Source organism: Chiroxiphia lanceolata, chromosome 24 (assembly GCF_009829145.1).
Source record: "Chiroxiphia lanceolata isolate bChiLan1 chromosome 24, bChiLan1.pri, whole genome shotgun sequence".
NCBI classification, from domain to species: domain Eukaryota; kingdom Metazoa; phylum Chordata; class Aves; order Passeriformes; family Pipridae; genus Chiroxiphia; species Chiroxiphia lanceolata.
The window spans coordinates 4,068,507-4,086,077 of NC_045660.1; the positions used below are offsets into that span (position 1 = coordinate 4,068,507).

At 52.9% G+C, this 17,571-nt stretch overlaps 1 protein-coding gene across 1 annotated transcript; it reads right to left on the reverse strand.

The window, feature by feature from the left end:
• Positions 1–984: 984 nt before the first annotated feature.
• SELENON (selenoprotein N) lies at positions 985–16,677 on the reverse strand. Its single transcript, XM_032710238.1, has 13 exons — positions 16,535–16,677; positions 12,575–12,692; positions 11,358–11,488; positions 10,680–10,892; positions 9,765–9,889; positions 8,888–9,025; positions 7,044–7,128; positions 5,936–6,124; positions 5,298–5,299; positions 4,927–5,030; positions 4,017–4,129; positions 3,242–3,343; positions 985–2,115 (listed from the first exon to the last, which is right to left on the reverse strand). The coding sequence occupies exons 1-13, from the start codon at positions 16,646–16,648 to the stop codon at positions 1,945–1,947; spliced, it is 1,605 nt and encodes a 534-aa protein (XP_032566129.1). The 5' UTR covers positions 16,649–16,677; the 3' UTR covers positions 985–1,944.
• Positions 16,678–17,571: the final 894 nt, after the last annotated feature.

Here is a 17,571-nt window from a genome sequence, read left to right on the forward strand (position 1 = left end):
TTTACAAAGAGGACACAAAGGCTTGGCACGAATTAGTAAAGCCTCGCGCGGCAGCTGCTCGTCCACAGCCCACCCACGGCAGCGGGTGGGCAGCGACGGAGCGGTTTGGCAGGTTAACAGGATCCAGGACCCCCTGGACCCCCCAGGCTGGGGGTGGCTGTTTGGGCTCCCTCTGCCGCTGCTCAGACCTTCTCCTGAGCTCTCCCGGGAGCGCTCAGAGGTGGCTGCAGGAGCCCAGGGGTTCACGAGAGTAAAAAACAAGGTACTTTGTAGGATCCCAAAGGCTTCCTCGGAGCCCTGAAGGGATCGAAGTCCCTCGAAAGGGATGAGACTGTCGGTGCGGCAGGAGCTCAGTGTCCCAACACGGCACTGCCAGTCCCAGCCTGTCCCACTGCAGCCCCTCGGAGTGTGAGGAAAGTGCAGAGCTAATGCATAGTTATAAAGCCAATACTGAGAAACTTCCCGGGGTAGTTAATCTCACTAGAGCAATTAGTGAAGTGGCACTGGTTCAGCCCAGAGGTCCAGCTAAGCTCAGTCTCCAGGCTCAGATACAGACAGGAGGGCTGGGGCAGGGTGGGGTCAGGATATCCCCACTCCCGGGCTATTCCCTGGACCTGGAGCCCAGGAATGAAAATACCTCTTTTGATTTGGTCCAACAAAATTGTGCTTCAGGGAGCAGAAAAAGCATCACCAGCTGGCTGCAGGCAGCTACTGAAGATGCTTTGTCTCCTCACATATTTGTAGGAATATGCCTAAAACCCGTTTCATTTAACTTTTCCTTCTCCAAATTACAAAATTATGCTCACTCTGTAGCCAGGCATTGGCAGAGAGTAGGAACAACTGCTCAGGGTGGTTTCAGATAAGGGATAAAGGCTTTATGTCTGAACAACATCTTTGGAAAAATCTCCTGAAAATATTTTTAGTACTGCTGGCTTTTAGAACTGCTCAGTTCTCAACCAGGTAATGCTCTCAGGGCAGCTCCCGAAGGGAACTTCATGGTTTATCATCCAGGGTGACCTGGAAGCTCAAACACAGACAGGGCATTGCTGAGGGGACACTGGGAGAACCAAGGTCCCAAAGCCAGCAGGGTGGGAGCCCTGGGATGAATGGGGGGCACTGCTCACTGCTGTGTCCCATAGCCTGGAGTGCAGGGACTGCACTGGGGGGGCTCAGCCCCCCAAAACTGATCCTCACCTGACACCTCTGAGCTGCACCAAACCTCCAGTGCCCTGGTCTCCATTCCTAATGTTCCTGTGTCAAGCTCAACACCTCCCTCAGGGGCACAGAGCCTGAATGAGCTCCTGAATGAGACCCCCCCTGCCACCAGGTCACACAAGGCCCTGGGAGTCCACTCCAGAGCTCATCCTCCAGTTCAAACCTCCTGTCTGCACATTCCCAGCAGACGTTCCTGTCTGCACATTCCCAGCTACAGTCCCATCACACACTGGTTGTCACTGTCAATAAATGCTGTTGTCAGGAGCTGGCATCCATGGCACTGGCACAGAGGTGGGAGGAGGGAGCTTCCCACTGGTGCTGGAGTCTGTTCTCACCACGAGTGTTTGGTCATAATGGCAATTCTGCAACAGTCCAGTCCTGCAGATCAGGGTTTCTGGGTGATGCTGTTACATCTGGGTGATGCCCCTGAGTCTGAACAGGAGCTGGAAAAACAAATGAGGGTGGGTGGCAGACCAAGGCATATGCACTGAGAATGTATTCAAGTATTTTAACTCCTGTAAAATTCGCCTGAACTCAAAAGGGCAGGTTGTGTAAACTGGTATCACTTGAAACTCAGCCTCAAACCAACATCCAGAGCAAAGCCCCGCCCTGGGACTCTTTGCAGCTTAACATCAATGTCTGGCATGAAGATGAGGAGGAGTTGCTGTAACCAAAATAGATCTCTGAAGTCTTTGGCTGTCTCTGTGGGGCATTCAGGTGCCTTTGTTCTTAGGTCTGCAGGTATGGTTTTGCTCTTTGCAGTCCTTCCTTCAGGAACTGGAGGTAAGTTGCAGTCGAAGGGTCTTCAAAATTGGTTGAGAAACTAAAGATGCTGCTTTCAACATCTTCAGGCTTCATAGAAGTAATGTCCAGGAAGTAGTTGGCATTGATATGGTGAATCTGGGACAGAAAAAAGATGAGAGGGAACTTTAAGGGCCAGAACAATTCCCCATCCACTGCCTTGGCCTCTGGCCAGGACAGAGGTGACAAGGCTGTAACAACTCTTACAGAATCTCTAATGCTTTGCAGATGCTAATTCAGGAACCAGGATCCAGGTTTGCATTTTAAAATCAGAGAAAGGTGTGTGAAAGACAACAGTGTCTGTCTTCCCCCAAGTGCTGACCCCTGGCTTAGGTTAAGAAGATGATGAAAGCGATTTGGGAAAAATCATGGAGGCTCAGATCATTTGGCTGTGAGTGAAGGCTGAGGAGACAGAGCCTGACCACGCTGGTGTGAGCCCTCAGCCCACACAGCTGCAAAACCAGCACCTGAGCTTCAAACTCTTCCCACTCCCCATGGAGTGGGCCACTGACCACAGAGAGGCTGAGCTGAGGTTTGTTCCCCAGCCCGTGGCCTCATTGCAGGGGAGCCATGAAGAGACAGTGAGGGGACCCTGCAGGTGTGACCAGCTGGTATCTGCCCAGTGAGGGGCAGAGTTGGACCAGCCCTGGCAGGATCCTCCCCTGCAGACAGCCCAGCCCAGCAGCTGACACAGACAGCACCGTGCTGCCAAGTGTCTGGAACTGTTGTTCATCAAATCCAAGGGGGGGCTGCTGGGGAGCACAGCAGAGCCAAAGTGTGTGGACCTGCTAATGGCTGATCTGCCAAGACAGATTTGGGGAATCAAGAGAAAGATAAATGTGCTAGAAGGTGCTGATAAGGAGATTTTCTCCAAAGGATGAGCACAAAGGACAATGGGCACAGGAAACAAGCTACAGTGGCCTCCCAAAGGTCATTGACTCCAACCAGGGACAATGAGGAATTGCAGGCAGACACTTGGTTCAGGTCTGTTCCAGCCCTGCTGCTGCTCTGTCTCTGAATAAAAACACATTTGTTTCAGATTTCTGAGTAGAGCTGCTGCCTGTCTGCCACAGCATCCCTGGGAGCACCACACCATGAAGGGCAACGGCTCGAGGGGCCAGGGAATGGCTGGGGCAGTGGCCACTCACTCCAGGGTCTGGGAGACCCTGCAGAGAACAGTTTCTAGTGGGAAGAGCCCAGCCCAGCTGAAGGGTATTGACTGTACCACGGTGCCATTGGGGAGGCAGATGATCATCTCCACAGGGAAGTTGTATTTCTCCAGGTGCAGGTCAGCCAGTTTGCTGTAGAACTCATTCTCTCTGTTGCTCTGTAAGGAGACCCCAAAGAAACACGTTTGCACAGCCCAGAACTGGCAGAACAGCACATGAGTACACTGAGCATGTGAGGGAGGGACTGAAGAGCTGCTTTGCAGCGTGGTGGTAACTGGTACCATTCTCACAACTTGCTTTACTATTCCCTCTCAGTCTCCCTCTTACGTTTCAGCTGTAGGTTTTATCCTTAAAGAATAAAATCACCCCATCAGTGGCGGTTTCCAGGCACACCAAGAGTCTGATCTCAGCCTTTTCCAGAGTCTCCAGCTCTGTGACTGACAGCATAGGCCCAGAGGTGGGCTCAGAAGTGGGGAATGGTGCAATCAGGAGACTCGGAGTTCAGAAAGTTATTTGGTTGCTCCCTGGGTTGCAGAGAAGTCAGCTGGTTGATGGCACCAGTGGCTTGGGCAGGGCTGTCTCCCAGTGGAGCATCTGGTTTAGCTTTTAAAACTGGCACCAGGACAGAATCAAGAGGGTCACTGTGCCATTTCTTAGGCTGCTTCCATCTGGTGTCTGCTTGGCCCCTGCAGGGGCTCAGACATGGAGGGCTGGAAACCCAAATCCACTCCCCTGGCAGAGGTATGAGCTCCCCCCCCTGGCACCCCTGTGCCGAGCCCCATCTGCGCTCCCCAGCACCAGCAAAGGTGGCAGGTGTGGTGTGAGCCTCACCTGCAGCTCCTCCAGCTCCTTCACCAGGGACCAGCTGCTGATGAAGCTCTCGTTGAGCAGGGCGAGGATGGGCGAACTTTCCAGGACGGTCTCCCGGAGAGTTCGCCCCGAACCTGGCGCGGGAAGAGGCGCAGAGGGGTTTGATGTGTTTCCTGAGGTGACTGTCACCACGTTCGATGCCACCCCGATGCCACCGCTCTGGCTGGTGTGGCAGCTGACTCTGGCCCCCCCCCAGCCCTTCCCATTGTCTTTTTCCTTCCCTTGTTGGCAGTTTTCCACTGCTTTTGTTTCCTGCAGGGTGCTGCTGGCAGAGAAGGTTCACCAAGCAGACCCCACGGATCCCTGCGGATCCCCCCGAGTGCCACTCGCTCCTCATGCCAAGCAGAGCCCAGTGCTGGACAGTATTTAAGGGCAGACAGAACTAAAGATACCCATCCCCTCCCATCCATCCCTCCTGCCCAACATGGCATGGAAGTTCTTAGGCACTGGTGGGGGGAAAAGCCGTGTATCAGGACAATGCCAAGCCCACATCTGGCTCTGGCTTGTCCTGTGCAGGTGCCAGGGCTGAAGCAGAGAGCAGTGTCCCTTTCACCCTGCCAGTGCTGCCTCTTCCCAAGCAGGCTGAGAGGGGAAGAGAAAGGGGGAAGATCCATGTCTCCACCTTGACAAAGGCACTTGACTCACACATTGGTCTGGGGCTTGTCTCAGACAGATCTGATCCTGCCACTGGGGAACTAAGCTCATATCAGTAATTCCCCATTTCCAGCCTTTGTCTGTTCAGCATCTTCAGTGCCAAAAAGAGTAACAGAACATTTACTGCTGGCTCATGACCAGCTCCCTGACCCCCAGCTCTCCTCGGAGCCCAAACAAGGCACATCATCCCTCCCAGCCAGGCTGGGAATGTCCTCACCTCAGCAGGACTGGTCATCCAGGGCCCCCCACAGCAGGATGGAGTGCACCAGCTTCTTCTCTGCTTTTGCTCTCTCAAAAGCTTCTGTGAGGGCAGGTAGAGATCTGGAGGCAGAGAGACAGCGTGAGGAACAGACACAGAACTGCCCAGCCCAAAGAGGAGCAGCTCTGAAGGAACCAGACTGTGATCCCTCACTGGCACCTGCAGAGCTCTGATTTTACTGACTGCACAAAGCATCTGCAACCCCACCTCAGCTGCCCAGGAAATCTGGCCTCGAGATATTTATTTACAAAACCTCACTGAAACAGCCTAAAAACTGACCCTGCACAGAGATTGTTCCAATCACTCAAATGAAAGGAACTGATATTAACATCTTGGCAGCAAGAAGGGACATTTGTAAGCTCAGGCACAAGGAGGCAGCCACTGAAACGTGTCCCTTCAGCCAAGGAAGCGGTGACAGGCAGTAGCCATCTGCTCCACAGGCTGCTGGCATGTTAAATAGTTTGGGTCACCCAGAGCTATAAATTTGTGTCTCACTGCGGGATGCAGAGGCACAGGCAGATTGTGTTCTCTGCTGATAAGGAAAGCTTGGTCCAAAGGTACCTGAATGCTGCAAAAAGTAATGCCAGGGGAAAATCATTTGTAAGGAGCACGAGCCTCCTCAGGCATCACGGCAGCAGCCACTGATAAGAGGCAGGAAGGATGAGCCTCTGCTTACAAGACAAGCCTGGGACACCTGACATGAAGGTTTTGCTCCTGCCTGTGCTGCCCTGTGACCCCAAATGCCCTTTCAGAGATGCTGCACTCCTTCATCTGGAAGCTGAAGCCCATCAAGCCGTGCATGCAGTGCCTGGAAGCACATGTTGAGCTGGAGACTCTCACACTGCTCTGAATGCTGCTCATGTCTGTGGGTTCTGCTTTCTGCTTGTTCTCGAGGTGACTGGATGTCTCAGTGAAGACAACCTGCCTCAAATAAACGTGCCAAGGAAGAGCCCAGGCCCTCCCTCACCTTCTTAAATGGATACATGGCCACTTCCAGCTTCTGGGCTGCCTCTTCCCAAGGGATTTCCTGCTGCCAAGTTATCTCTTCAAACACAAACTGGATGGGCTCCCCTGAGGGGTCCCTGCCGTCGATGATGTTTCCATTCTCATCGTGGATCACGGAGGGGATTGAGGGCCCTGTCGATTCCAGCTCCATCTGCAGGAGAACAGGCTGAGTTGGACACTGCAGACACCCCAATCCTGGTCTTTCTGTACTCCAGGACAGGATGAAGATCCAAAATAAGACTGTGCAGCTGCTAATGAAGGTATAGTTTGATCTCCTGTCTCCTGGAGCTGCACTTTACCAGCTGCAGATGTGGGGGATATACCAAGAGAGCAACTTCATTTCCTTCAGCTGTTGCTTGGCTGTGCTTGCCAGGTTGGAAATGCATAGGACTCCATGTTCCCACCTTCCCAGTGGAGATTTTTAACTGTGGGACACCAGATCCTTAAAATCATCAGGACCTGCAGGGCTAATGGGAAGCTCTTGCTTCCATCACCAGCTCAGCCCTTACAGAGCCCTGGGAAGCCACAAGAGGGTGCAACAGGGAAAGCTGATCAGGAGCTTCCCTGTGGCTCTGTTCTGGTACAGCTGAAATGATTTTAAGTCTGTTTTCCTGTCTTTTGGCAATTAAAAATAAACATGGACCTAGCTTAGGAGAAAACGGGGCTGTTAAATTCAGGCATTCAAAACCCTGACTTATGTTTCCTGTCCCAAGAGCCAGGATTACCACAAAACAGAGGAATAACCTCATGCAGTTTCTAAATTCAGACCCACTGTTGTTCATAAGCTCACCTCCTCATCTTCCCCTCCTGCCTGTCAGATGATGTTTTAAAAAAGGAAAAAGTCACATGACTCCAGGAGCTTAGGATTCAACCCACATGGAGGCAAAAAAGAATATATCACAAAAGCTGGCTGTAGGGAGCCACACAGAGGACATACACAGACCAGGGGAAATTACATTGCAATACTCAAGAGAAGGCTCTAAAGATCAAGGATAATGGATGTGATGCAGGTTGGGGCCACCACAGCAGAGCTGCTGCCCATGGATGGAGGAGTGGGAGTGACCACACACCTGAGGCAGGTATCCAATATCCACTTCCATGTTGCTGCCTCGCTCGCCGCCCCGTACAAGCCACTCCATGTCCACGTTCAGAGACCTGCAAGGGGAACCCAGCATGTCCATAACCCAAGGCTAAAGCTGCGTGTGGGAAACCCCCCCCCAAAAAAAGGCAACATCCAACGCTCCTCTTGCAGGGTCAGCACTGAAGCCTGAAGGCTCTGGCTCCTTGGAGATCACCGTGTTCCCTCCACCAGACCAGCAACACCAGATCCCTGCTGGATCAAGGCCCAGGCACCCACCCAGCACCCTGGGAAAACGCCCTCACACCTCTGAGCCCTGTCAAATTACAGAAGAGAGAGATGTCTTTGCTCCCTCTTCCTTCCCAGCACTTAATTCGCACATTCTAATCCTGCTGAACTTTTAAAAGTGTTTTTTTGGAAGCAAAAGGCTTTTGCAAGGAGCTGCTGGCAGAGCCCCGAGTGTCTGCTCGTGGTAAGAAATGTGCTGACAGAGCCACTGGGGTTGAGTCGCCAGGGTAATGTTATAATAGAATTTTCACTCCACACGTCATGGGCAAAGAGATTTGAAGCTTTTCTCCCCTGAAACACTTCCAGCTCCTTGCCAGGAGAGCAGCAATGAGCTATAGTGCAAAGCTATGCACACAAAACCTTAACCTGTGAGACTCCAAGCAAAAAATATGTTGAAGCAGGAGCATTAGGCCTTGCTTAACTTCAGTGGTTGAAGCCAGGCACTGGGACTGTGCCTGGGGCTGCTTTCCACACCCTCCTCATCCCCCAAGTACCAAGGGACAGTTACTGTTGAGTGAATCAGACCCTGGAATGTGTCAGGGATCCTCAGTGACTAGAGGAGATGCATTTACAGGCAACTGCAGAGCTCAAATTACTCCTTTTCCAGGAACTTGGCTCAAAACAGCATGGGCTCATCCACCACAGACAGATGTGGCTGCCCCATCCCTGGAAGTGTTCAAGACCAGGCTGGATGGGCCTTGGAGCAACCTGTTCTAGTGGAAGGTGTCCCTGCCCATGGCAGGGGGTTGGAACTTGGGGGTGATGATTTTAAGGTCCCTTCCAACCAAACCATTCCATGATTCTGTGATCACAGACACACAGGGAGCTTCTGCAGCTTCCAACAGGTACCTGACAGCTGTGGGAGTCCCCTCCACAGCCAGGGAGTGCTGGGACAGGAGCAGTGCTTGCAGCAGTGCTACTAATGAGGAGGCTGCTGCCTGTCTAGGGCAACAGCAGGACAACTTCAGTGTTTGTCTTCCCATGTGCCTGCAGGTACCTCCTTCCAAAGTGGTTTGGCACAGGATAGCTCAGGTTTGGACACTCAGCTGCAGCAGGTGCCAGTTGCATTCAGGCTGTGCAAGGACAACTACTCCCAACCCTGTGCTCCACGTCCCCAGCAGCCTGTGCCCTGCTTCTCTCCTGTCCCCCCTCCATCCTTGTCCTTCCCTGCCTCTCCCAAGCCAGACGCCCCCTGGACCTGTTGATAAACAAAGCTATTCCTGAAAAATTGCATCAGAACCGGTTTAGGGAGCAACTGGAGAATTGAGGACACGATGACCGTGCCGGCCGCTGGCAGGGAAGGACGTGTGGGGAAAGCAGATGAGGAAACAGCAGAACCAGCCTGGCCAAAGCTCAGCCTGCAGCTCTGCCTTCCCTGCACTTCCAGGATGCCCACAGGGGACAGGGCTGTCACTGCACTTGTACCTTCACCTAAACAGAGCCCACCAGCCCCCCCATGCACGCAGAGCCCCTGGATTCCAGCTGGGCCTTGTCTGTAACAACCCTCAAGCCTGTTCAGCACCCAGGGGGAGGGAGAAACAGCTGTACCTGTTGTTAGGGACAAAGAGCTTAAACTCTCGGACATGGGAAGAGTCCTTGGAGAGGATGATGTGACCTGTGAATTGGCCTGGGGAAAACCAGAAGGGGAAGTCTGGTGGCTCGTTCAGCTGGAACTCGGCGTGGATCCTGAAAAGAGAAAGGAGCTGTCAGCTGCAGCTCTCAGGGGAGAGAAAGGATCATGTGCTGCCCATGACAGCAGGGAAAAGCTGTCTCCAGGCACCAGAAATTATGAACCTAAACTGGGGCAGAGAGGTGGAGTTCAAAAAGCTTTTCATGTCACACAATTAAGCGAGTAAAAGACTGGAGAAGATCCTCTGGGTCAGGAACGTCTCCAGTATTGATGCCTTTTGGAATTGGGCACTAAGTGTCCATCCAGGAGGACAAATTACATCATCATTTCTTGAAACACAAGCACAGAACAAGACCTCTTCAGCCTCCCTTCCAGCTTGATCAAGCAAATAAAAGCTGTAACACTCCCAATAAAACAAGTGAATAATTCCCCAGACTCTCCCCCTCGCAAAGACAGCCCACCCCCTGATTAACCAAAATCTAGCAAATTTCTTGCTAATCAGACTCTCCCCTTTCAGCCAGAACAGCTCCAAGGGTGATGGAGAATGGCTGCTGTCCTGCATGTGGGAACAGTCCCTGCCTCACCAGGGACACAGTGACACTGGGAGCAAGAGCTGGCTGTGAACCCCCCCTCTTCCTTGACGCTTCCCCTCCCTCCCAGCCAGAACACACCTGGCCTTGCACAGGCAGCATGTGTGCTGTCTGCCACGGGCTCACAGCAGCCTTCTCCACTCCCCTGGGATATGGGACAAACTCACAAGTGCCCCCAAGCCCCCCTCCAGCCCCCTGGACCCACCGGAATGCTATGGTGTAGTAGAAGCTGCTGATGGCTTGGATACAGGCCACGGCCCCCTGGGGGGCAAAGCGGGTCTTCACGAAGGGCCGGGGGTGGAACATGCTCAAAAGCTTGTGGATTATGACCTGGAGAAGCAATTGCAGGAGAGCAAGAATGAGGACAGCTCCTCCACGCAGGTTTGCAGCTCCAAAGCAGCTCCCCACCAGAGCAGGAAGGCGAGAGAATGGCTGTGACTTCAAAACTAGCTCAGAGACCAACCTATTCCCAAACCGAGGAGATGAAGCAAGGGATGGCTTTTAAAAATAAATCCATCTTCCAGGGTTTCTATGCTATTCCCATTGTTTGCAAGTTTCCATCATCCCAGTCAGGACAGTAAACTGATTTACAAGGCTGCCTCCATCCATAGGGTTTCAGATTTTGAAGGAGTGGGTGTGCAATCAATAATCACAGCAGGCTGTGAAGGTGCATCAGCTCAGTGATCCCTGACATCTGCCTGGGCACCCAGGGGAGGGTGATGCTCATGCCTGGCTTTACCTGCTGTGTACACACAGTGTTTTTCACTTGTCAACCAAAGTGTTCCCCTCTGGGGTAGCACTTGGCCACTGCTCCTCAAGGAATGATCACAGCACACAGTTGCTTTCTGGATAACCCCCTCTGGGAAAAACCATCCTAAAATCCCACAGGATTAACAAAGCAAGATGAAGTTACTCAAGTCAGCCTCGTCTTGCCTGCTCTCAGTTTTACCTCCAGCCTAGGAGACAGTGCTCCTGGCTTTCTGCTTCCTTAGAAAACTCAGGGAGACACATAACAACAGCCTTGTCCCTCTGGGCATTCCTGTGATTCATCTGGGCTACGAAGCAGAACATTTCCACCAACTACATCTCGGGTATATAGAAACTGAGTTTCATCTCTCACCTCTTTGCCCTTGGGAGGTGGAGGGTAAAACCTGTTGTTGGAAAGATACCCAGTGAAGATGTTCAGTTCACTAGGAATTATCCACCACGGATCCCCGAGGTCCAGTTTATTCTTTGGAGGAAGGAAGGCTTTAAACTGCTTGGCAAGCAGCACACTCATAGGGGCTGCTGGGGCCGTCCAGTTCCTCAGCCCAGAGAGAGCAACGTGAGAAATCTGTGAACAAAAGACATTATCAGAGCCCAGACTGGACCCTTCCAATGCTCATGAATGTAAGGAGGCTTTAGAAAAGGGAAAAAAATACATATCACATTCTAAATTCTTCTGACCAACCCAAACAGTTCTGTCAGCTTTCAAGAATGTGAGTAATAGAGGAGAGGGGAACATGCCACCTAACACCATTGCTCCTGGAATTAGATCCAGGAGAGCCACGTCTAATTCCTACTCCCAGCTTCCCAGGAAGGGTGTCTTAATGGGGCATGGTGCTGCTGAGTGTGCTGAAAACACTGAAATGCTGCAGGAAGCCAAATCCCAAAGGCTTCAGCAGGACTATGTCCCCCTCCTAACGCTCCAGCACACATTCCCGGTGATGCTACCAGCCCACTGGACGTGTTTATTCCAGAATTTGTGGCCATATTTATTCCAGAATTTGTGGCCATACACATCCTGCATGACACCTACTCCCAGGAAACCATCCTTGCTCTTCGTCATTGTTTCCATGACCAAAGGCTGGAATTTTGCCACAACGGACAGAGTCTCCCCGCTTGGATCAGGCGTCTCCTCCTCTTCAAATTCTGAGATGGGAGCAACCCCTAGACAAAAGGACAGGAATTTAAGCAGCTGTTTCCCCTCCCTCCCCTTTTAAGCAATTGTGATTACACATTTATCCCAGCAAATCCAGGAGCACTGGGAGTTTCCCAGCTGTCCCTATGCAGCAGAACTCAGATCCACCCCAGAGACAGTTTTGGCTGCAAGAATTAAAGGGGAGTCCTCCTTTTAGCAGCCAACTCGGTGGCTTTAAACTGACAGAGAGTGGGTTTAGACTGGATATTGGGAAGGAAATCTTCCCTGTGAGGGTGGGGAGGCCCTGGCACAGGTTGTCCAGAGAAGCTGTGGCTACCCCTGGATCCCTGGAAGTGTCCAAGGCCGGGCTGGACGGGGTTTGGAGCAACCTGGGCTGGTGGAAGGTGTCCCTGCCCATAACAGGGGGCTGGAACTGGATGAGCTTTAAGGTCCATTCCAACCCAAACCTGTCAGGGAATCCATGTTTCCATGACCCCAAACCCCACAGCTCAGCCAGGAAGGTTCCCCACACCTCGGAGCGATCCCAACACGCGCTCGAGCCAATCCGTGACAGCACAAGCAAACGCTGTCTGTGTTTCCACTGCACTGGGAGCTCCACTGTGCATCATCATCCCCACACTTCTCCCTGCTTGGCACCAGCAGAGACATTTGCTCTGCACTGATATGGTCTCCAAACATGATCTCCCACAAGTGCCATCCAAGAGAGGCCGCCCCAGCCGGGGGAGTGGATGAATGGAACGCTGTGACTCACTAATAGTTCTGGCCTAGCCTGGGCTGAGCTGTATTTGTTGCATTCACCCATCCCAAATCCCCTTTAAGCTCCAGACAAAGTAACTTATGTACTTTGCTAGTCCAGCAATGGGATCCTCCACCTTATAAAAACTCTACTTTGTGAAAGTGATGTCTAGGGCTTAAGCCTTTCCAAAAACATGTAAAGCTTCGCAGCCTCTCTTCATGTAAATAAGACCCAAAACAGCGCCCAGAAAATAATAAAGTGAATAAAATATTAGGTGAATAAAACCTGTGGAGTGCATTATCTTTGGTTTTCGCTTGGTCTGTGCAGGGAGAGCTCTGGAAGGCACACAGGTACCTACCTGTCAGCTTCTCAGCTATCGGCTTGAACTCCTCTGGGCTGAGGTACAGGTCATTGTTTGTGTCCAGAGATGAAAAGAGGAACAGCCCCTCATTTCCCAAGGACTTCAGAGCCAGCTCCTAGTTTGGGAAGAAGAGGCAAGTGAGATTTCATCCCAATCTCTTGTAGAAATCCGCTCTGGCCCCTCTCAGCCCCGGAGTTAATCTGCATTCTTCCCAGCACACAAACACCATCCAGGGGAAAGATTAACACCCCTTGGCAGGATTTTGTGCTATTTACAGTTGGGATCAGTGTCCAGGAACTGTTGGCACGAGAATATTAAAACTGCATCTGGCTGAGTAATTCAAACTGAACCATTTGCTCAGAGTCAGATTAAAAATCTTTTGTCAGACACATTTCCCACTTTTTCCAGCTAGTGACTCCTAAACCTGTAGATATTCAGAGCACCTGGAGATGGTGATTGCTGGAATGAACTGATGGGTAGTGAAACAAAGGCAGTCAAATTCATGAGTATCCACATCACAAAAACACAAAGGGAATGAGCTGAGCCCTTGGAACTGGTGAGATCCAAGCCAGCATTACTGCCCACAACTGCCCTGCTCTGGTCATCCAGCCTTGGGACTGGATGGAGCATTTTGGCTCCCTGCTCCCTCAGCCATCCATCAGGGAGCCACAAACCCCACGGTCCTCTCCAGAAAGCCCCACAAGATTCCAGCCACCCTGTGCCTCAGCTTCTCCCTCTGCAAAGCCCACATGGAGACCCAGTGGGAAGCACAGCTGAAAAGGTGATGTCTCCCTTGGAGCAGCCCCAGAGGGGCTCTGGATGCTTCCAGTTATTTCCACTCCACAGTCTCAGCCCTGCAGGGAAAGGGAAAACTTGGAGGCACAACAGAAGAGCTCCACGTTGGTGTGAGAGAAGGGAGAGATATGGGGCAAGTGAGACAATCCCCTCACTGCCAGCCCTCGGCACATCCCCTGTGATCCATCACTTGGGGCAGCTTCCCCTGACACCCCTCTGGAAAGACCTGGAGCTGTGAGCACAAATCCTCTGTATTCTGCTGTTCTCCATTGCCTGCAGCACCACCACCATCCCCAGAGCTCCTGAACGAGTTTATTTTCCATCTGTTGCCTGCCAGCCTGAAGCAGCACTAATGCAGCCTGGAAGGCTTTGCTCCCATCAACTGCAGCAACAAAAGCACTTATGAGCCTTCCAGGGCAGTTCCAGGCCTTGGACAGAGACAAATAAAGGCCCTGGAATACAAACTGGAGATCTGGATGTGGGCATAGCTGAGGAAAGACAAGGAGGGGAGAGTGCAGGGGCTACACAGGTGAAAAAATGAAGGAACAAGACGGTTATTTGTGCACAGGAACAATTCACTGTGGGCTGCCCACACTCCTGGGGCTAAAACTGTGCTTCTGTTCCCAGAATGAATGGGGATGTGCATCCTTGGCCCTGTAAATGGGGAATGTTTTCCTGAGCACCTGCCCTGTCAGCCAGGTGCCAGGATCACACCACAAAGCCTTGTGCCAGGCTCCAGGACTTCTCCCGGCTTTCATCTGGTTGGACTCCGCCTGCTGCTGGAGCGTGGGGAGAAATCATCACCCCTTACTGAGCAGGGCTGGAGGCAGGAGGAGAAGCAGCTGCACCCCATAGGAACATCTCTGGCTACAGCCAAGACAGCAGGACGTGAAGTGGGAACGCAGGCGTTGGATAAGAGCATCCAAAAATCAATGTTCAGACAGCGCTGAAAGCACGGTCACATCCCTCAGCTGCACTGACACACAGGTTAAGAAGTGACAAACCACCAGCAGGACCCCAGGAGTGCCCACCTGGCTGGAGAGAAGACCCCAACCATGGAGGAACAAAGGTTTCCAGGGAGAACACACCAGTCCTGCTGCACTCGGCCACGAGGGACGATAAAAATGATGTTTAAAAGGGGAGAGAGATGTCAGGGCTCGGCCTTCTGCTTTCTGATAACATTCACATGAAAGAAAGCTCTCACAGCTTGTGGGGTTTTTTCCTTTTTCCTTCTAATCTGGGATTATAAGAAACACAAAGTTCCCCTGTTTGTGCCAGAGGGGTAAGACCGAGCTTTTTCAGTCTTTCTGTAGAGGGAGAGTTGTGGTTTTTCACAAAGAGTTTTCCTCTCCCACCTGCTTGTGGGTTGCTTAGCTAAACAAACATTTCCACAGAAAGAGACAAGACATATGTTTGAAGCAAGAGGAAGGAAAAAATGAAACCCTTGGGCTGTTCACATTTTGTTCTCCTCTCCAGCAGGACCCAGTGACAGTTGTCTGCCTGTCCTCTGGAAAAACACAAACCTCCAGAAGACCTGGCTTGTGTCAGGCTGTGAGGACTGTCCTCACCCTTCTGTCCTTGAAGGAGAGATTCTTCTAATTAACTGGTTTGAACCACTTTTCCTTTTTTGCAACGCAAGAAGACACAAAGAAAAGAGGGATCCTTTAAAAACATCCTTTAAAAACACTTCTCCTTGTACTACAGAAATATCAAGAAGGGGAAGCCTGCTCTTTTCCCAGAACCTTCTCAGATGTTCACAGAGGAAGCGCAGAGCCAGGGGAGCGCCATCTCCAACAAAGGTGTTCTCCAAAGCACGGCACAGCCGTTGGAATTATGGGGATTACAATCAAAACCAGTCAATCAGCCTAATTTCAAATAAAAAAACCAAAATCAAACACACACACAAAACCCATAAAAACCCTGTTCCTGTTTTCATCCCCTGTTTTTTTGCTGCTTCTGCAGTGTCCTTCAGAGCCCGCAGCAGAGGAGGTGCTGGTGCTCCTGCTCTTCCTCCTCCTTCCAGGGGGCAGCTGGTCTCACTGGTCACTGCTGGAGCCTGGTGGCCATCACAGCTCCATGGTGGCTTCAGCCTGGTGGTGGCCACCACAGTCCCTGCGGTCGCCTCAAGCCCAGTGGCCACCACAGCTCTGCAGAAACCTGGCAGTGGTCACCTCAAGCCTTGTGTCCACTGGTGTGTGGTACCACAGCTCAATGGTGGCCACTTCAGCCTGGCAGTGGCCACGTTAAGCTCTGCAGCTGCTGATACCTGTTTGTCCCCACAACTAAGTAGTGGCTGTCATGGTTTTGTGGTCACCATGGCCTGGCAGTGGCCACCTCAACCCCAGCAGCCACTAATGCCCTGTGGCCACCTCAACGCCAGCAGCCACCGCAGCTCTGCGGTCACTTCAACCCAGCAGCCACTGGTGTGTGGCAGTCACCTCAGCCTGGTGGCAGGATCTCAGCCCCTATGGCTACCCCAACCCCAGTGGCACCCTCAGCCTGGCCACAGCCACCCCAACCCCAGTGGCAACCTAAGTGTGGCGGTCTCCTCAGCCCAGCAGCAGCCCCATCAACCCCTGGCGGCCACTTAAACTGGCAGACATCACCTCAGCCTGGCCATGGCTACCTCAAGGCCAGGGTCCACCCCAACACTGCTGGCCACCAATGCCTGATGGTCACCTCAGTCTGGCCACCAACTCCTGGTGCTCCCCTCAGCCCAGTGGTGGCCATCTCAACCCCAGTGGCCATTTGATGCCTGGCATTCACCTCAACTCCAGTGGCCACCAACTCCTGGTGCTCCCCTCAGCCCAGTGGTGGCCATCTCAACCCCAGTGGTCACTGACGCCTGGCATTCACCTCAACCCCAGTGGCCACTGATGGCTGGTGGTGCCTCCAGCCTGACCACGGCCACCTCACCGCCGGTGGCCACCAACTCCCGGTGGTCCCCTGAGCCCGGCGGCGGCCACCTCAGCCCCGCTGGCCACCGGTGTGCGGTGCTCGGCCCCCTCAGCCCCGCGGCCGCCGCCTCCCCCCTCACGCTCGGCGGGGCGGCGGCGCGATCGCGCCCGCCATTCCCCGTCCCCGTCCCCCCCCCCCCATTCCATCCATCCCCTCATCCCTCCGTGTCCCCTCCCGGCCCCGGCGCCGCCCCGTGCCCGGTACCTGCCGCCGCGCCGCCTCCGCGTCCCGGTAGTACTTGACGGCGACCAGCGCGGCGAGGGCGGCGAGGGCCAGCGCCAGGCGCGGAGGGGCCGCGCTGGGCCCCGCCATGGCCATCGCCCCGCTCAGCGCCGCCGAGCCGCCATGGCCGCCCGGCCGGGGGAGGCGTCAGGCGCCGAGGAGGGGCCGGGCCCCGCCGGCCGGGGCTCGGCCAGGAAAAACACACTTTTTTTTTTTTTTTTTAGTGTTTTTAGTGTTTTAGTGTTTTTTACTGCTCGGTCTGGAAAAAAACCCCTCATTTTTAGGGTTAAAAGACCGTCGCTGGCTCAGGAAAAAAAAAAAATCCTTTTTGGCTTTAAATGTCTCCGCTGGCGGGGCCCTCGGAGGGGATGGAGCCGCTCCTCTCCAGTGCTCTTTGTGGGCTTTGCCTTTGTTATCGATGGGAGAGCCGGGGGGGGTGTGTGTGTGTGTGTCCATCCCCAAATTTGCAGTGGTCTCTGGCCCCTAATTCAGCATTTCCCAGAAAATAACCATGTCCTGAACTCGTAGTTACCTTCATGCTTCCTTTATTATCAATGGGAGAGCTGTGTGTGTGTGTGTGTCCATCTCCAAATTTCCAGGGTGGTCTCTGATCCTTAATTCAGCACTTCCCAAAAAGAACCATACCCTCAACTTCTATTTGGTTTTATGCTTCCTGTGGGCTTTGCCTTTATTATCAGTGGAAAAGCTCTGTGTGTATGTGTCCACTCCCAAATTTCCAGAGTGGTCTCTGGCCCTTAATTCAGCACTTCCCCCAAAAAAGAGCCATATCCTGAACTTCTCCTTGGTTTTAGTTCACCAAAATGGGTGTGTTTTAACAAAACAGGTAGCAGTGGTTTCACTCGCAGTGATTTCGCTGATGTTTAAGCCCCAGGACGGCAGGGATGGGAATCAGTGGATGGGAATGACTTGTCAGCCCAGGGTGATGCTGATCAGGCCTCCCGCCTCCAACATCACCCCCACATTTCGGGTCATTTCTACCATCGCCCCACATTCTGGGC